Raw genomic sequence first — 21,027 nt, 5'->3', positions numbered from 1 at the left:
GACTTTTGTGCTATTTCTTTTCTACGATTCTAAGAACAATATTATTCAAACCAAACTATACACTGAAGAATGATGACAAAGCATACTGAAGACAATTTACATTTTATTAATAAATGCAGAAGATGGTTTTAATATTGTTGCACTAGCTTAAAAACAAACAAACATTCTTTGAAACTAAAATAAGTATAAAAATACTGTAATATATTCCTCCCCAAATATTCTAACTTGCATCAAAATAGAACAGCATGTAAATTTGAGACAAAGTACATTTTTTCAAACAGAAGAACACACACTGGAGTAGATAAAACTTCTCACTCTTACCACACCAACAGAAAGTTATACGTTAAACTAAGTGAAGTAAATGCTGGGAAGCAGAAATATAAATAACAAATAAACATAAACACAAAATATGCAAAATTCTCTCTTACCTCTGCATAATCCTGTCTCCTCACTGACTCCTAAATACTCTAAAACGTAACTGGGAAAGCCCATCCTTGGCCTGACAAAATCTATACCTTAACACTGTCCCAACCTGACATTGTTCGCACGCTGTGCCCAGCCTGAAATTGTTCTTAGCTTGTCAGTGTATCCCCCTTCCCCCACTTTCGTCCTTGACATATGTCCATTCAGACCAATCTCCAGCTTGAGATGAAATAAGCACGAAGAAACATATTCACAAGCTGAAAGTATCCCAAATGCCTTCTTAACCACCAAGCTTGTTATTTTCAAGGAACTACGGTCTTGCACTCTGAACTGCTGTACTTCCTAGGCTCCTACCGCTCAACACTACTCCATTGCCTTGTTGGTCCTTCCAAAATGCATCACCACACACTTCTCAGGATTGAATTCTATTTACTAGCTGTTCATTCACTGTATATATTTATGGGTGGCACGATGGCTCGGTGGTTAGCACTGCTGCCTCACAGCACCAGAGACCCGGGTTTGATTCCAGCCTTGGGCAACTGTCTGTGTAGAGTTTGCACATTTTCCCCGTGTCTGTGTGGATTTCCTCTGGGTGCTCCAGCTTCCTCTACAATCCAAAGATGTGCAGGTTAGATGAATTGGCCATGCTAAATTGCCAATAGTGTTCAGGGATGTGTAGGTTAGATACAGGAGGTTATGTAGGGGTATGGGTTTGGGTGGGGTTCTCCTCAGAGAGTCAGTGTGGACCTGTTAGACTGAAGGGCCTGTTTCCACACAGTAGAGATTTTAATTCTTCTAATATTAGTAGCAGTCTATCTTTTTAACATCCAGTGCTTCTTAAAGCTAGGCTTATTGCTTAAATGTAGCCTACAGTTCTTAAAGAAAATGAGATGCTTAGGGACTAAAGCAAATACTACTGGCGGTCACGCAAGAATTGAATCTGAACAGGCATACATAGAAGAATGACACAACACATAAACTGTGCTCAAAATGAAAATTAGGAAAGGTGTCCTGTATCCACAGGGCACCAAGAAACCTTCTAGGCACACACTCAAATGACAGTCAGAGAAGGCAGCTCCTGACGTCAATGCTTGGAGGAAGTGCTGCAATAAGCTCAATGACCTCATAAGAGATGGATTCAGAGATCAAGGTGCAGCCAAAACATGGATGTAGTGCAGGAAAAAGTTTAATGATTTCAAACAAGTGGGCAAGGTCTGTGATTATATCTTCAAATGCTCTATCACATCTATCGTTATTGAACTAACCTCAATTCACCACACCATTCACCTAATAATTCAAATGGATCACAGACATTCAGGATGCTTCACTGGACACACACACAGAACAACAAGCTTCACATTCAAGGCCACAGTCTGTACATTCTACTAATTCTTGAACCATGGCAGCAACATCAGCTAAACATATTGGACCACATAGACTGGCATACTTCCTCTTCTCTTCCAGGACACATCCAGAGACAGCAGGACACACTATCACTTCATTTCACACTCAGAACTACAATTACTGACTGTGCACATTATTTAAGGGACAGCTTACAGACAGCGTCTCCATGGGCAGAGTTTCACATTGCCCATCAGCAGTTTATAGCTGGGAATATGGGGCTAGAAATTCCTCTGACGGCTTTTCCATAAGCCTCCTACCTAATTTGGTCCACCTAAAATTTTCCACAGGGATGCGCAAGGTGTGGCTGGCTGACCTTTAGTCCATTTGTGACTCTTAAGCGTTCAAAAAAATGACCTGATATTTCAGGCTGTCAGGAACATTAAGGAACATGGAGATCAGCATCAGCTTGAAACAGGGTGTTGTGCAGAGCTTTGATCCTATCCTTCCCACCAATGGTTGTCACTAAAGTGGATCCAATGATGTTGCAGTGTCTCTGCTTCCACTGCAGCACAAACAGCTTCCACCAAAAGTTTGAGTTCTGCAGTGGAGACTCACACTGAATACTCATACTCATTACCAGGTAACTGCCATGCAACTCAGACTGTCAGCATCATTGCTGCTGTACCATTGTTAAAAGGGGCTTGCAGAGTGTCATAACATTCACCATCCATTTTGATGCATATACAGTGACAACCCCAGTCATATTGTTGCACCTCTTCATTGATGATTGGCAGCCATCCATTGACATCCAGTTTGTGAGATGTGGGAGGAGCAGCCTGGGAACAGATCACACATAAGCAAGGTAAAAGAAGTCTACCCTAAGATTATGATTGTAACCATTCAATTTTAACCACTTTCAAAATGCAGCACTTGATTTTTTAGTATGATACAAAACTAGTCTGAGAATTGTGAGGTCAGACCAAACTTTCAAAATGGAATTCATTCTTTACTTCTTCCAAACTCAGTTCATTCCATTCATCTCTGTCTTGGGATTTTAACCTGGTCATAAGACGATGAAAGATGAAAGTTGTTTCTCTAACAACATTGTGGGTAAAAGCCAAGACCTTAGCTTGACATCGTGTGCTGCTTACTGGGAGTCTGAAGGCTATCCAAGTGTTCAAGAAGATAGTCAAAGAGTGTTGAGCTGACTGCTGTCTGGTTTCTTTCATAAAATGCTAGCACTGCATGAAGAAGCCTTCCAACCACCCATTCTTCAGCTTCAGCTAGCGCCAACAGAGTCGGGAACTGGAAGAGAGAGAGAGAGAGAGAGAGACTACCGTCATCATTTTATTGTAGAATCACTACAATGTAGAATAAGGCTATTTGACCCAACAATTCCACACTGACTCTCTGAAGAACATCCCACCCAGACTCACCCCACTCAGTGCTAACCACAGAGCCACTGTCATACCCCAAATGGACAACTGTTTTTGAATCAGGGTCCAAGACATCAACTGGAATATTGCAAGTGATCACTACTATCATTGCAGCATCATCAAAATATTATAAAAGTTACATTGTGTATATATTTATTTATTTAAATGGGGTTTATTTGTGATTTTATGACCATCGTTCTTATGGTCTTTCAAAACTGCCCATATCCTTGAAATATTTTTGCACACCTGGCAGTGAACTTCTTTTTATTAATTCATGGCATGTGGGTGTCACTGGCAAGGCCAGCATTTATTGCCCATCCTTAATTGTCCTCAATAAGATGGTAATAAGCCCCTTCCTGAACTACTGCACTCCTAGTTGTGTAAGTTCACCCACAGTGCTGTGAGGAAGGTAAACTAGGATTTTGATATAGTGAGACTGTGTCAAAATGGCGATACATTTCCAAGTCAGGATGGTGTGTGGCTTGGCAGGGAACTTGCAAGTGGTGGGATTCCATATATCGGTTTCCCTTGTCCTTCTAAGTAGGGTAAAGGTTTAGGTTTGGAAGAGACTAGTTTTTTGTGCAATCTGCAAAGGGACTGGTTCAGTGTTATGTAGTCACAAGAAACATTGTATCTTTTAATCATATCATAAATAGGGAGTAAATTGGATAACGGATGACATGGTTCATCGTGACAATAGTACATGATCCGTTTTGGCAAGATTTTCTATTTCTGTTTCTGAGTTTGCAATCTTTGCTGTGTTACTATAAAAGAATCACATGAAATTCAGACATATTGCACAACATGGCAGAAGCGTTATTGTTTTTTTTAAACTCATCTACTTAGAATTTTAGAATCATTAGAGATATACAGCACAGAAACTCGTCGACTCGTCCATGCTAACCAAATATCCTAAATTAATCTAGTCACATTTGCCAGCAATTGGCCCATATTGCTCTAAACCATTCCTATTCACATACCCATCCAGATGCCTTTTAAATGTATCAGCCTCCACAGCTTCCTCTGGCAGCTCATTCCATCCTCTGTGTGAAAAGGTTGCCCCTTAGGCCCCTTCTAAACCTTTCCCCTCTCACCTTAACCTATGCCTGCCCCACCCCAGGGGAAAGACCTTGTCTATTTACTTTTTAAGAAATGAACCAGCTTTGAGTTTTACTTCTACATCAGTTCCACAAGGAATCTAACAACTGTGGAAAAATCAGATATTTGAATATCAGTGGGACTCCATCTCAAAGGGAAAGCTTCAGTATATTATTAAAATACAATTAATAGTCGCTGTAAAAGAGAAAACTGAAGATACAGGGAGAAAGGGAGAGTGCAGCAGAAATGTTGTACCTACATTTCTCTGGCAGATCATTCCATATGTGAACCACCCTGTGTGAGAAAGATGCCCCTCAGATCCCTTTTAAATCTTTCTCCTGTCACTTTAAAATTATACCTTCTAGTTTTGAACTCCCCAATCTTAGGGAAAAAAACTTTGCTATTCACCTTATCTATACCCCTCATGATTTTATAAACCTCTATAAGGTCACCCCTCAACCACCTAATCTCCAGTAAAATATGTCCCAGCCTCTTCTTATAACTCAAACTCTCCAGTACCAGTAACATCTTTGGAATCCTCACCAATTCAATAATATCTTTCCTATAACGGAGCGACCAGAACTGTACACAGTGCTCCAAATGTGCCCTCACCAGTGTCCTGTATGGTGTCCCAACTCCTATATTCAAAGGTCTGAGCAATGAAGGCAAGTCCACTAAACACCTTCTTTACCACCCTATCTCCCTATGATGCAACTTTCAATGAACTATGTACCTAAACTCCAGGTCTCTCTGTTCTACAACACTTACCGTGGCCCTACCATTAGCTAAGTTCTGCCCTTGTTCGTCCTACCAAAATGCAACACCTCATATTTATCTAAATTAAACTCCATCTGCCACACCTTTGCTCATTTGCCCAATTGATCAATGGCCCTTTGTAATCTTAGATAACCTTCTTCACGGTCATTAATTTTGGTGTTACCACAAACTTATTAACCATGCCGCTATATTCTCATCCAAACCGTTTTTATAAATAACAAACAAGAGTGGACCCAGCACCAGTCCCAGCAGAATACCTCTGGTCACAGGCCTCGAGTCTGAAAAACAACCCTGCACCACCACCTTCTGTCTCCTACCATCAAGCCAATGTTCTGTCCAACTGGCAGGCTCTCCCTTAATGCCATGTGATCTAACTTTACTAATCAGTCCATCATGTGGAACCTTGTCAAAGGCTTTACTAAAGTCCACATAGACAACTTCTACTGCACTGCCCTCATCTGTCCTTTATGTCCTAAAAATCCCAATCAAGTTTGAGAGACACGATTTCCCATGCACAAGGACATGCTGACTATTCCTAATCTTGTGTCTCTAGATGCATGTAAATTCTGTCTCTTAGAATTGCTCCAACGTACACACTACTGATGTCAGACATACCGGTCAATATTCATACTCAGACTCCTTCTTGCAGCCCTTTTTTTAAATAAAGGCAAACATTAGACACTCTCCAACTGAGAAGGAATAGCTAAAAAATATAACCCAACCTCAAAGAAACGTTGGAATGATAAGAATTAAGCAAATATTTATACTTAAAAATCACAGCTGGTAAATATTAGCTTTGCAACATTAAACTTATCACCCTGTGGGCATGACATCATATCTTTAGAATATTTATTTGTGTTTAGTTAAAATAATCATATGTAACTAATTTACATTGCGTTGTGCTAACTCCTCTAACCGGATACATACCATATCCAAAGAATCCCTCTATTATATTTAGATATCTCAAAAATAATTTGAATTTAACCATCACAACTATAATTTAGCTATGTTTATAAATGCAAACAGATTGCAGATAAATCAACTAAAAAGAGATAGTTGCATGAAGTAAAAATGAAGTTGGAACAAACAAAATGGTATTTGAGGAGACAGCTACTTTGCTTCCTATATGACAGATTGAGTAAATTTTAAATCTGGAATCAGAAAAAGACTTAATTCTCTCCAGACAGAATTTCCAGTCTGGTCAGGCTTCCTGGTTTTGTCCTCTTACGTATTAGCCATGAGTAGGAAGCTTGCAATAAAACAGAAACCGTACCACATCCCCATAGTTATGTGCGAGTATTGCAGAGCCTTCCTTTGGAAAGCAGTGAACCATGCCAACAGTTCCACAGTAAAAACATATATCTCAAAAGTGAAGTTAAAAATGTGATTGACAAAACATTATTTGAAGTAGGAACACACAACTAAGCCTGATCCATGTAAATATTTGTAATAGAAGTCTCTGGATTTTGATCAAAAACAGAACTCATCCCCTGTTCTGTAGTATTGAAGCAAATTATAATTTTAGCTGTTGACCTTGGTTGAAATCAGTACAGTCCAAAGATTGGACCTTCTTGGATCTGTGTAGTTCAGTGTCAAAATACATGATTCATTTATCACAGACCACTCAGGGGAAATACACCTCCTCACAGTTTCTCCACAACTTGTTAAGTTTCAATTTTAAACTGAGGTTCTCCCATTAAGTTTTGAAACATTTCTAAAAGTATGAACAATCTTTAATCTCTTGTTAAACATTAGATAGATGTAACTTTAAGCAAATGTTATTTTGTTGACATCTTCAGAAATTTCCACCAGTAAGAAGGTAAACGTAATGGGGAATATCTATTTGCATTGTAATCAGATTTAGATTAATTCCTTGGGACAGGAAGTGGGCAATTATTTACATGACGTTCTTCCACGTGGTCAATGGAAAACACCAAACAGGCTGTCCAAATTGCAACCCGCAGTGCTGTCTGTACCAAATCTTTTTCAAATAAAATGGTTTCAATCAAAAATGTTATCTTAACATCACCAAATACAATTAATTACATTGCATTACTCTGTAGTTTTATTCATGGTTGTAAAGTGGGCTAATTAGGCAAGGTAGTGTCATAACCAATTTATATTAACTGGGAGCTTACGGGGAAAGAAATCTTAATTCCTAGTGAATGACACTTACCTGTACGAACTCATCACTTGAGGTCCTTATATGAATCTTGGTGATGTTAAGCTGAGTTGCTGCTGCCCACTGCAGCATTGCTTGTACCTGTGCGTCAACAGCAGCAGACTTAGAGTTAAAGTTCACCAACGAGATTTCAATTCCCCTTGGAGCAAATGAAGTAGCATTCCCCATTTCCTCACAACCTTCCTGATCTTCAGCATGGCACTGTGCCATAACAGTGGACTGACTCAGATCCTCCTGTGCTTGTTTTGACGATGTTACATCTGTATATTCAACTACACTTAATCTTTGCGATTTAGTGTTTTCAATTATGGGAACACCTGGTTCTCTTTCCTTCAATAATTCTTCTGTCCTTATTTTCTGTTGGAGTTCTGGACTTTGTTCACCTGGGCTGTTAGAAATAGATTTCCTATACTGTTCAGTGTTTGGAGAACACGTTGGCATCTCACCTCTAACTGTTCCAGTACCAGAACGTCTATATGCATCATTCAAGGAGGACTCAAGTATAGTAGCTGCTAGGTTTTCAACATATTTTTTATGTACCAGTTTGCAGTCTGGATCCTTCAATATGACTTTGGATAATTCTAAGATGGAAGATGTTTCTTTATCTTCAACAATTGCCCCTGAATGAAGGGCTAAAAAATCATTCTCCTTTTGTTCAAATAAGTTCATTTTTGTTTCTGCTTGAGCAAAGCAATTTTGGTTCTTTTCAGTGAGCTCTTCAGTAGTCACATCTGTCTGTGTCTGCTTATATGGGTATGGATTGTAATTGTTATTGTTGTCATTTGTTCCTTCACCAGGGCTTGGTCTGATTCCAATACCAATTCCACATCCTAAACCTTCAGTAACTGGATATTGCTCTTCAGTAAAAGCAAGGTGACTGCGTAGACCCTCATTCTCACTGTTTGCTTCAGATTTAATTGTTTCCACTGACATTTTGATATGGTGATCTTCTGTATTGTCCTTAATGTCAATGCTTCTGGCTGAATCTGTATTCTGCAATTGTTCTGATGAATGCACAGTCTCAGGGTTGTTATAGCTGTCCTTTTGCAATCGATATTGAGTCATAAATACTTGTAGGGCAGATTGTATTATCCCTTTTACCCACTCCTCTGACATGGAATTTATCTGCTTAATGTAATGTGAATGCCGACAATCTTGCTTTCCATCTTCAAATGACATTTCACTTTTTCCATCCATGTTTTGTTCTCCGTGGTCATGTAAATCAATTTGGTTCAGAAAGTTAATAACCACATTGATAATTTTCTGTGCTAACATATCAGCATAGTCCCCTAACAGGCTTTCCATGCTTTCTGGAAAATTGTCTCCGTGTTTATTCTCAATGTGTTCATTTGGATTCTTTTCTGTTTCTGGAATAACTGGAACAGGAGAAAGTGGGTTTGGTTCCTCTGATGTCTGGATATTTGGTTGATATTCATCACTACATGTGACACTATCACAGTGCTGATGTTTGGGTGCTTTAAGATCAATACTTTCACCCATAATACTGCAAATTACTTGTGCAGAAGAAAAAACAATACCTGACATCAAATGACTAAAATAGTCTTGGACAGTTTCTCCATCACTGCGGGAATTCTGTGTTGGTTCATTTTTTGGAGCCAGAGACATCAGTTCCAAACTCTCCTCTTCAGGTTCCTCAGAAATTCCAGTGGTGTCTTTTCCATTGAACTCTTGAGACAAGGATCGGATTAACTTTCTCATAAATTCTGTCTTTTCCTCAGTTTCTCGATCCTCTTCAGACAAACAAAAATTGACGTTTTCCTTTGGGGTTGGTGGAGGTGGTGAAGGAAGGAATTCTTTTGCCAAACCTCCCTTGAGCTTTCTAGTGAAGCTCCTTTGACTGCTGCTCAGTTGTGGCCTCAGTGGTGTAGGTGGAGGTGCATCGGGATAATCCAGTGAACCCTTCTTGGTGAGTCCAAGTTTATCAAACATTTGTTTCTCATAATCATGATCAACAGCTCTTTCTTTGTCTGTCATTGATAAATGCCTTTCTCTGTCTGGAGAACAGCCATCCAAATATTGTTGCAATACTTGGGTTAAAGTTTCAACTTGTTCACCTTGTACCAATGGTCTTACTCCAGTACACAATGAACTGACTTCCTTGCTTGTAAGATGGTTAATTTCATGTGTAAGAATGTCAGATTGTGACATATCTGAAAGCTTGTTATTGTTATGTGATTCAATAGAAGCAGGGTGCGCGTTCACACTTCCTCCTTCAACTTGCTGTAGTTTATTTTGTGTCGTCACCCTTTCTAAGCTTGCTTCTCTGGTGCTGTCAGAAATTACATCATGGGTCAATCTCAATGCATAATTTTCCACAACAGGATGTACTGCAACATTTGCTTCTTCTGAGGAATCTGCTTTTATTGATTTTGAAATGTGGTCAGCAAAGCTCTCTTCCGTTTGATGCGCAACTTCCTGAAGGGACTTCTGAATAACACTGGAAGTCTCCCTGCTTGCCAGATGGGCCAGACCATAATGTAGAGAATCTAGGTCAAGGCTTTCCTCAGATCCTTTTTCTCTACTTGTACTTAAACCATCTTGAGATGATTTGGGAAATTCATCAATACCTGCAAAAGTATCATACAAGTGGGCATGCTGGATATTATCATGTGAAAATACATCTGATGAAAATTGGCCTTCTGTCGGTGTCCAAGCCTCTGGCTGCTCCACTGTAGATCTGTTTCCATCAGGACTATCCTCAATAACTGTGCTGAGTACTTCAGTTGACATAGCCTCTGCAAAATTGGAAAGAAGGTCTAAGAACTGAGATTTATTGGCCCATGGAACATCAGAAGGATATTCCATAACTATGTCTGTTATTGTATTTGGCAACTGGATATCCTCTGAAAGACTAGATACTGAAGAATGTACAGGACTAGAAGGCCTTTGAGAAACTGGCATCTGATAACACAACTGCTCTGATATTGGAAGATGAATACTGGGCAGGTGTGGATTATCAACCTCAGGAAAAGAATTATGACGAGGGCACATATTACCATCAACAGCAGGCACTTCTATTCTCTGAGTATCGGCATCAGGAAAACAAGTCTCATTAGTGGAAATATGCTCTGTACTCTGACTGATGGTATCAGTAAAATTTCCGGTAATTGCATGGATTGCATGCTGGAATCCCAATGCATATTTTCGGAGGCTGCAAAATACAGAACTACTGTTGTAGCTGGGTGAAGGCGACAGGCACATTACTCCTTCTGTTGAATTCTGTTATTCAAAACATAAAGCATCAATCAGTTTAGTCAGCAAAAGCAGAATCAATCCATTTTATATAAATTATTAGTTAACTTTCATTTATATTTGCAGCAGCAACTTTATAGATACTGTTGTCCTTCATCTGCTGCCAGAGTTTTACCAGAAATATGAGGAAACCTGATTTACCTTTATACACTACTTCCAGAGAAGTAAGAGCCACACAACAGGAGCAGCTCCAAAGAAATTCCCAGCCTAAGTTTCTTTCATATGAACATTATCGCTCTTCATCTTAAGCTAAGAATAACAGTGAGACCAGCAGTGCTCTGTTATTATGGATTAAATCAGACAATGACATCCAAAGTCCATATCTGCCGGTAAATGTTGAAATTGTTGCCTGATACATCCTTCTTAGTCACAAAATACACTAGTATCTTGCCATTAAAGTCCATGTAAAGTGGGAAATTGTATTATGGCTGGACAAATTAGGCAGAAAGCATGTCAGAAAATATTAGGACTGTGCATTTGGGAATAAGTAATTGTTTAAACACTATAACTCTCAAATATTGTCAAGCAACCTCTCCCACACTGAAAACTACCTTTTTACATTTTAGAATACAATTACTTCAAATGGTAATTATTAACTTTTACAAAAAATCCACAATGAAAATACAAGTATAACTTTTTATTTCTCTCTCAATTTTATCTTTGTTTCCCTCTGTTGCACATTCTGAACATGATTTTACAGTGAACTAGAACACAGAAAACATTGAACAGTATGGCACAGGAACAGGTCCTTCAGCTCACCATGTCTACACTGACCATGACTACTCTCAACATTTGCTTCCACATGGTCTGTATCCCACTATGACCTGCCTGTTCATGTATCTGTCTAACTGCCTCTTAAATGTCACTGTCATTGCTGCTTCTACCACTTTCCCTAGCAGCACATTCCAATCACCTACCACCTTCTGTGTAAACAACTGCTTTGCAAATTTCATAGAGTCAGAGATGTACAGCATGGAAACAGAACCTTCAGTCCAACTCGGCCCTTCCAACTTTCCCTCTCACCTTAAACCTATGGCCCCTAAATTTGACATTTCCACCGTGGGAAAAAGACTGACTATTCACCCTGTCTGTGTCTCATAATTTTATCTACTTCTTTCAGGTCACCCCTCAGCCTCCGATACTCTAACGAATACAATCAAAGTTTGTCCAAACTCTCCTAATGCACTCCAAGCCGAGCAACATCCTGGTAAACCTATTTTGCACTCTCTCCACAGCTTCCACATCTCTCCTACAGTGTGTGACCAGAACTGCACACAAACACCAAATGTGCCCAACTAAAGCTTAATGCAGCTGCAATATGACTTGCCAATTTTTATACTCAATGTCTTGATCAATGAAGGCACGCATGCCGTGTGCCTTCTTTACCAACTTATTCATTTGTGTTGCCACTTTCAGGGAGTTATGGACTTGTATATCAATGCTCTTAACAGTGCTATCATATACTGTATACTTTAATCTTGCATTTGACCTCCCAAAGTGCAAACATTTACCTGGATTAAACTTCATCTGCCATTTCTCTGCCCAAGTTACCAGCTGATCTATATCCCGTTGTATCCTTTGACAAATTTTAATGTCACTGCGAACTTACTAATTAGATCATCTACATTTTCATTCAAATCATTTGTATACATTACAAACAAAAGAGATCCCAACACGTATCTTTGCTGAACACCATTGGTCGCAAACCTTCAGTTAGGAAAATATCCCTCTATAACTGCCTTCTTTTTAATTAACTCATTCACAGGATATGGGTATCACTGGCAAGGCCAGCATTTTTTGAGCAGAGGGAAATTAAGAATCAGATCACTGTGGGCCTGGAGTCACGCAAAGGCCTGACCAGGTGAGGATGGCAGTTTCCTTGCCCAAAGGGCATAGGGAACCCGATGGGCTTTTCCCGACAATTGACAATGGTTTCATATTCATCACTAGACTCTTAATTCCAGATTTTCTTATTGAATTCAAGCTTCACTATCTGCCATGGTGGGATTTGAAACTAGGTCCCCAGAACAATACCTATGTCTCTAGACTAATAGTCTAGCAATAATACCACTAGGCCATGCATACCTTAATGACCAAGCCAATTCTCTATCAACTTACCAATTCACTGTGGATCCCATACAACTTAATTTTCTGGACCAGCCTATCATGTGGAACCCTGTCAAGTCTTGTAAAATCCACATAGACAACATCCACTACCCTATCCTTATCAATCATCTTTGTTACTTCCTCAAATAAAATTCAAATTGTGAGACGTAAAACTCTGCTGACTACCCAATCCATTCTCTCCCAAATGCAAGTAAATCTCATCCCTAAGAATTTTCTCCAATAATTTTCTGACCACTGATTTAAAGCTCACTGGCCTATAGTTTCCTGGATTGGCTAAGTTGCCTTTCTAAAACAAAAGAAAAACATTAACCATTCTCCAGTCTCTGGGATCTCACCTGTGGCTAAAAAGGATACAAAGATCTTTGTCAAGACCTCAGCAATCTCTTCCCTTACCTCCCTCAGTAACTTAGGATAGGGATTAGGGTCTGGGACTTATCTACCCTAATGTTTTTCAAACAGCCAACACCTCCACCTTCTTAACATCAACATGCCTTATAACATCAATGTAACTCTCCCTAATCTTACCATCATCCATGTCCATCTGCTTGATAAATACCAATGTAAAGTACTCATTAAAGACTTGGCCCACATTTTGTAGCTCCATGCATAAATTCCTTCTTTTGTCGTAGAGTCGACCTATTCTTTCCCTAGCTACCCTCTTGCACCTAATATATGTAAAAAATACCTTGGGATTCTCATTAATCATACGTGCCAAAGACAATTCATGACCCTTTCAGCTCTCTTGATTCCTAGTTTCCTGCTTTCTTTATATTCCTCAAGGTTCTTGCCTGATTTCAGTTTACATGTGCTTCCTTTCTCTTTTTGTCTAAAGTTTCAATATCTCTTGTCATCCAGGGTTCCTGAATCTTGCCATCATTACCTTTCATTCTCACAGGATCGTGCTGGTCCTGAACTCTAATGAATTGGCCTTTAAAATACTCCCACATGTCAGATGTGGATTCTCCCACAAAGAGCTGTCCCTAATCTAATTTCTCCAGTTCCTGCCCGATACTGTTGTAGTTAGCTGTCCCCCATTTAACACTTTCATCCAAGGACCAGTCTTATCCTTACGCACAGCTATCTTAAAGCTTACAGAATTATGATCACTGCTCCCAAAATGCTTCAATCACCTGGTCAGGCTCATTCTGCACGATAAGGTCTACTATGGTCCCTACAATAGTTCCTGCAGGTACCTAATGAATTCTGCCCTAAGCCCCCGGCACTAAGAAAATCCCAGTCAATATTGGGGCAGTTAGTTAAATTCACCCAATAAAACAACGTTGTTATACTGAAATATTCAAAATCTTATCACAGATTTGAATTTCATACTTTTCAAATAAGGATTTGTTAACATGATGGGTTGAAGGGACTTAGCCTAAAAATTAATTTCCCCAATGCTGTACCTTCCTCCCTTATGTTCATAGAATAGAATCATTAAATAGTACAAAACAGGAGGCGGCTATTTTGCCCATTGCTTCTTGCAGAGAGATAGCACAGATGCAATGTGGTTTTGTTTGCATTTCTTGAAGAGGTACATGAATAGGAAAGGTTTAGAGGGAAACGGACCAAATGCAGGCAAGTCGGACTAGTTCAATTTAGGATACCTGGCCCACATGGACGAGTTATGTCGAAGGGCCTGTTTCTGTGCTGTATGACTCTACTTGTTGGTGACTATGTTTTGATGATTAATTCCCCTTTGAACACAATTGAATTTGTCCCACACTACACTCGCAGGTACTGTTTTCCAGATCCTATCCATTCACTGCAGCAAAATATGTCTCTTCATGTCACCAATGGTTCTTTTGCTATTCAGCAGCTGAAGTTTTGAGGAGTTTTCCAGAATTAACTGTAGTCATTTAATGAACTAATCTGACTTTTGAGAACAAGTGACGATAAATGAACTATGCAGTATGAAGTTCTGATACTCCTTCTCAGCTATATGATTTTCTTAATCTATTTAAGGACAAAAGCTTACCTTGCTAAACCAGTTTAACCGGTTTATTTTTCACATTTAAATGAAATAATTGAACAGGATCCAATTTGGAAATGCAGCTTGCACATTTCATCGAATTAGAAATTTATATACATGTTATTGATGAGAAGAAATGTTGGAGTGAAGGAATGAAGGAATTTCCTTCAGCAAACATCAACAATGTTGACAATGATCAAAACCAAAAAAACTGCAGATGCTGTAAATCAGTGACAAGAACAAAAGTTGCTGGAGAAGCTCAACAGGATCTGTGAAGAGAAATCAGGAGTTAACATTTTAGGTCCAGAACTCAGAACTGATAGTAGCTGGGAAAGTGTTGGCGGTTGGACAGACAAAGGAGTGGATAATAAAATAATAATTCTAAGCAGCGACAACAGCATGAAGATTGGCTTCAGTGCAGCATTTTCACAATTGTTGGTGATTTAACAGGGTCGAGAGTATGAAAATTATCTTCTAGCTATTTTCAGCAACGAGTAATAGCAGAATGGTGCAAAAGTTCTAAGAAATTATGAAGCAACGTATGTAAATGTTGTTAATCTCACTCTACTTTTCTGATTTTCCATGCTGTAATCATGATATACACTGTAAATGATACGTATTTAGTGAGTGTCATATTGCTCTTTGCCAGAGGTGCAAGATAAGCTCCATTTAAATTTGCATCCTAATTTCTACAGTGTCCTATTTTCTCTTCCATTTTTCAACAGAATAATAATTTTGGGGATGTGGTGGTGAAATGGTAATGTCACTTGACTAGTAATCTATCGGTCTGGGCTATCGGTCTATGGCTACAGAAGCCAGTGGATTTGAATTGTGTTAATAAGTCTGGAATTAAGCACTAGCCTCAGGAGTTTTGAGTATGAAACTATAGGTGATCATAGCAAAACCCCATCTTGCTCATTAGCACACTTTTGGTAAGATAATCTACTGGATTTACATGGTATAGTCTACATTTGACTCCAAATCCACAGTGATGTGGGTGACTCTTAATGGCCCTCTGAAGTCTAGCAAGTCAGTAGGTTTAAGGGCAGTCAGGGGTGGGTAACAAATGCCAGCCGTGCTGGCATTGCCCTCATCCCATGTTGGATTAAAAAAATAGAATGGAGGATTTCCAATTTGCATTAATAACAAAGAAACTGTTCACCGCAAATATCTCAATTTATGACCGTCTTTAATCATGCTGTAGCTGCAACACCAAGGTCCCTCTATTTAATTATCCTGCTTAATTCCCCATATTATCAACTTTAACAGGTTTGTATAAGTGGCATTTTATGGATAAAGGTAATAAGGTAATCAACATAAAACACAATATTGTATCTTCATTATCGATTTTGTCTTTTCTTCAAAGAATTCTCTTAACATAGGTTAAAGGTGAAATGATTTTTAGAATGCCACTATTACTGTTCCAGTCTCCGTTTTTGTCTATCCTCTCCCATCTTATTTGCAGACACTCTGAAAGGCCATAGAGTTAGATGAAGTAGGGACAAGTATCACACAGGATCTTCCAATGTCTTTATAAAGCCCCATTGTACAAGGAGAATCCAAAAAGATTTGCTCTACATTTAACTTACGCTACAACAAAGATTACATTTCATAAGTACTGCATTGATTATGAATAAACTTAGAAATGTAAGCCTTTTTTGTACTTTATCACTTGACCCTACAATTATTAAATGTTGTGTCTATTGTTATTATTTTATTTGGAACATTCAAACAATACTGGATAATAATTGAGGTAACTTGTCCCCGTATGATTTACACAAAGAAAACATGAGAATTGATTTCCTAAATAAAAAGTGTGCAGGTATCTGGCCAGAAGATGTTTTGAACCATCATGCAGACAGCCATTTGAAAGAAGATGGGGAGGTGGAGGGACCACCATGTATGTCTCACATTGATTGGCATTAAAGTGTCTGGACATGGTCATTCACTGCTGTTATATAGAGATCACACTCCTATCAGAGAGTAATGGTAATGCTGCAGTGCTTTGATAGTTCCAACATTGCCTAGGTCAAGTGTCATTTATGTTAGATAAATTATAACCACTGTCATCAGTAAGCATCTTGGGGTCAAGGGGTTAATTGACTCCGACACCTGAATGCCAAACAGCGCTTGCTTAGTTTTAAAGGATTGAAAATGTGTAAAGATTGCTGGATGGAGCTAGTTCAAACCCTTCAATCTTCTCTTGACTGTCTTCAATTCCTTAATGGTGTGATAGAATTAAAACATTTCTGTGTCAGTCACTTTGAAATTGAGATTTGGAGAGTCTCAGTTGCCACCTTGAATCAGCATTATTAAAGTGCACCTTAACTTTAGTATGAACTCATATTAAAAGCACTTACAATTTGGAAAGTTGCTCCTTTACCTAGTTAAGATATTTCAAGAAGCTTAAGAATCCTAAAAATACATGCAAGGTGGGAGGTCTTCTGATGAGTTTGTTTTGCTAGCTTTATGGTTTACCTGCAAACCATCCATTGATCCCTCAGAATGCTGTTGTATCCCTTTGATTAAAATTATATCATCTTCTTTGAGGTTATGCAGTTGAATGGATTCCATCAGCTCGTGGAGTTCAGGATAAGTTGCGGTCACTTCCTAGATTAGGAAGTATAAAACAAATAAAAAGAACATTAAGAATTAATGTATTTTAACAATTCAGAATTAAAAATTGCAGAAAATAATAATTCAGAGATCACAGTCATTATTAGGGAAAGGTTTTGGAGTGAAAAGCGGGACCAGAAATTTGAATAAGAAAAGTAAAAACACATTCTCTTGTGAAAGTATTCCATTTTACTGTAACATCCCCATTTTATTCTTGAAGAATCCCAAAAGTACTTTCATGACTTCACAGCATCCTAAAATGTTTCTTAACAAGTGAGCTGCTTTTGAAGCTTAGTTACAGGTTTATTGTAGAAAACATGCAGCTAATTTGAGAACAGCAAGCTTCCACAAAGGCTGTGAGTTCAATGATTACATAATCTTTTAATGATATTGGTTGTGAAATAAATATTGACTCTTCTGCACACAGTGTCATAACAGGCCACATAGAACTGCAGATTAACATTATATTGCAATGTTTCAGATGCAAACAGTGTAGTGCTCCTGAACACTGCCCTGAAGTATCAGCCTGGATTATGGACTTAAATTCTGTGGTGGAACTTGAACCCATAGCTAGCACTGAGCCACGTCTGGCACTTTGGTGAACAACAACCCCAGCACAGCTTCTTTCTGCATAATGAACTTTTATTTTCCTACGATCAGTTATAGAGTTACAGGAGGTGGATTTCATTCTCCATTAAATGCTGACATATTGAATGTCAAGAACCAAGGCCTCATGTATCTATTGAAGTATCACACTGGATCAGGCAACTGACAAACTAGGTAGATTGGTACAAGATGATTGTTGATCCTTAACAGCAGATTTGTGCATTTCCGGTTTCAAATGGACATAAGTGTCCCAACTTGGAGGGGTTGGGGTACAACTAAGTGTAATGCAGGGGAAGACAGCCTTTGAAAACAAATTGTCTCTCTTTAGGCAATAGACAGAGGGAAAACAGCATATTCTTTATTTCTGTGTGCCTCGAGCAATAGCCTTGCCTCAATAAGAAGTTTTATAATACAAATAAAGAGGTGGCATACACATGGGTGGAGGCAGGGAATATCATCCCATGAGGCATTTTCTTCCCTCCATTTGGAAACAAAGCATTATGAATTACAAAGGAAATTGCTGGTATGATTATTAATATTTCCATTTCCTTCTGGCCCTGGTCAAAAATTGCTGTCAACAGCACAACTTGCTTGTTGTCGAATTTAATGTTTTATTCTGGCTGCAACTTCAAGTTCTTTGGTTTGAAAAGAACCTTCCCTTAAAATCAATGGAAGGCCAGAGTGGAAAAGCTTACAGTTCTGGCAAAATCACTTCAAATGTGCAAATCTTGCAATATAATTGGGATAGATTTTGCATAATATTCATTTGATCCTAGTCCATCAAGCAGGGCGTGAAAGTGACAAGGGGCACCATTTCCACTTAGTTTTACAGAAAGCTTCAAACTTTCCACTTGCACTAGGTATCCTTTGAAAACATGTGAAATTGATTTTATCTTGTTCTTAGTTAGATTCTGTATCCCAGCATGTAGGAACAAATTATTGCAGATGCTGAATTCTGTACTGAAAACAACAAATGCTGGAGATCACAACAGGTCAGGCAGCATCCGTGGAGAGCGGGCAAGCTAACATTGAGTCCAGAACACTCTTCATCACAGCTGTGATGAAGAATCATCTAGACTCGAAACATGGAAGCTGTCTGACCTGTTGTGATCTCCAGCATTTGTTATTTTCTGTATCCAAACATTTGCATTAGAACAGATAGAACAGTACAGCACAGGAACAGATTGCATCCAATTCTTGTAGCCTGTCAACAAATCCACAAATGCAGTTTTACTAGCAATCTAGGAATAAATGTAAATCTCATGAAATAAGAGTTAAAAGAACAGTATAAAAACAGCCTTTGATCATTCTAAAATCATGTTCAATGCACATCTTAGCCATTTCCAGAGTTTTCACTTTTTTTGAGAACAATGTTACTTAGAGCACCCCCCAGTGGTCACCTGTGGTCTTGCAGCCTCCCAACTACTGCACAGCAACCTGGGTGATGATCAGAAACTGAGAGAAAGTGTGGACTGCAGATGCTAAAGAGTCAGAGTCGAAAAGAGTGGCTCTGGAAAAAGCACACCAGGTCAGACAGCATTCAAGGAGCAAGGGAGTCAACGTTTCGAGCATTGGCTGTTCATCAGGAATGAGGTGGTGGACCAAGGGGGCTGAGAGATAAGTGGGGGGGGGGGGGAAAGAGTGGAAGAGAGCTGCTGGGGGAAGGTAGCTGGGAATGCAAAGGTGGAAGATAAGGAGTTCTTCCTCCAGGTGTTGGGTGGCTAGAGTTTGGAGGTAAGGAGGCCCAGGTCCTGCATGCCCTTGGTGGAGTGGGAGGGGGAGTTGAAATGTTCAGCCACAGGACGGTGGGGTTGTTTAGTTTGGATGTCCCAGAGATGTTCTCTGAAATGTTCCTCAAGTTGGCGTCCTGTCTGCCCAGTGTAGAGGAGACCACTTTGAGAGCAATGGACACAGTAGATAATGTGTGTGAAGTACAGGTAAATCTCTGATGGATGTGGAAGGATCCTTTGAGGCCTTGGACAGAGATGAGGGGAGAGGTGTGGGCACAGGTTTTGCAATTCTTGCGCAGGGGAAGTTGCTGGGAGGGCAGAGTGGGTTGGTGGGGTGTGTGGACCTAACAAGGGAGTTGCGAAAGGAATGCAGATGCAATGGAGGCGGAGGAATTGGGAATAAGGGATAGCAGTTTTACTGGAGGCAGGGTAGGAGGAGGTGTAGTCTGGGTAACTGTGGGTTTTGGTGGGTTTGAAGTAGATAGCCGTTTTGAGTCGGTCACCAGAAATGGAGATGGAGAGGTCCAGAAAGGGGAGGGAGGTGTCCAAGATGGCCCAGGTGAACTTGAGGTCAGGGTGGAAGGAGTCAGTGAAGTTGATGAATTGTTCAACCTCCTCATGGGAGCATGAGGTGACGCCGATACAGTCATTGATGTAACAGAGAAAAAGGTGGGGGATGGTCCCGGTGTAGCTGCAGAAGGTGGACTATTCCACATACCTGACCAACAGGCAGGCATAGCTGGGGCCCATGCAGGTATCTACGGCTACCCCTTTGGTCCGGATGAAGTGGAAGGATTCGAAGGAGAAACTATTGAAGGTGAGGACAGTTCAGCCAATTGAATGAGTGTGTCAGTGGAAGGGTACTGGTTGGGTTGACGGAAAAGGAAGAAAGGGAGGGCTTGGAGGCTTTCGTCATGGCAGATGGATGTGTACAGGGACTGGATGTCCATGGTGAAGATGAGGCATTGGGAGCTGGGGAAATGAAATGCAAGGAGGGGGAGAAGGGTGTGGTGGTGTCCCGAAAGTATGTGAGAAGATCCTGGATCAAGGGGCACAGGACGGTGTCAAGGTATGCAGAGATAAGTTCGGTGGGGCAGGAGCAGACTGACAATGGGTCGACCGGGGCAATCAGGTTTGTAATTTTGGGTAGGAGGTAGAACCAGGCAGCGTGCGATTCCTGAACTATGAGGTTAGAGGCTGTTGGTGGGAGATCCCGAGGTGATGAAGTTGTGGATGGTCTGGGAGATGATGGTTTGGTGATGGGAGGGGAGCTCATGGTCGAGGGGGCAGTAGGAGAAGGTGTCCACGATTTGGCGCCTGGGTTCAGCAGAATAGAGGTTGGTGTGCCAAGCTACCACTGCACCCCCACCTTGTCTGCTGGTTTGATGGCAAGGTTGGGGTTGGAGCAGAGGGAGTGGAGGGCTGCGGGTTGTGAGGGTGAGAGAT

The 21,027-nt window shown here is 40.0% G+C and overlaps 1 protein-coding gene across 2 annotated transcripts in view; it reads right to left on the bottom strand.

Moving 5' to 3' along the window:
- Positions 1–1,132: 1,132 nt before the first annotated feature.
- The window catches only part of si:dkey-171c9.3, a 51,965-nt gene continuing 32,070 nt past the window's right edge, over positions 1,133–21,027 (bottom strand). Inside the window, exons 3-5 of one of the 2 annotated variants that reach the window (XM_043704684.1) lie at positions 17,108–17,239; positions 7,255–10,500; positions 1,133–3,072 (exon numbers count right to left, since the gene is read on the bottom strand). In XM_043704684.1, the coding sequence (XP_043560619.1) occupies positions 2,893–3,072; positions 7,255–10,500; positions 17,108–17,239 (3,558 nt within the window). In that variant the 3' untranslated portion in view covers positions 1,133–2,892. Of the gene's footprint in view, positions 3,073–7,254; positions 10,501–14,635; positions 14,787–17,107; positions 17,240–21,027 lie in introns of those variants that run through there. The other variant, XM_043704685.1, reaches the window with a different exon arrangement.

This window comes from Chiloscyllium plagiosum, chromosome 15 (assembly GCF_004010195.1).
Source record: "Chiloscyllium plagiosum isolate BGI_BamShark_2017 chromosome 15, ASM401019v2, whole genome shotgun sequence".
Lineage (NCBI taxonomy): Eukaryota > Metazoa > Chordata > Chondrichthyes > Orectolobiformes > Hemiscylliidae > Chiloscyllium > Chiloscyllium plagiosum.
Note: the sequence above shows the minus strand (reverse complement) of the source record. Positions and strands in the feature narration are given on the sequence as shown.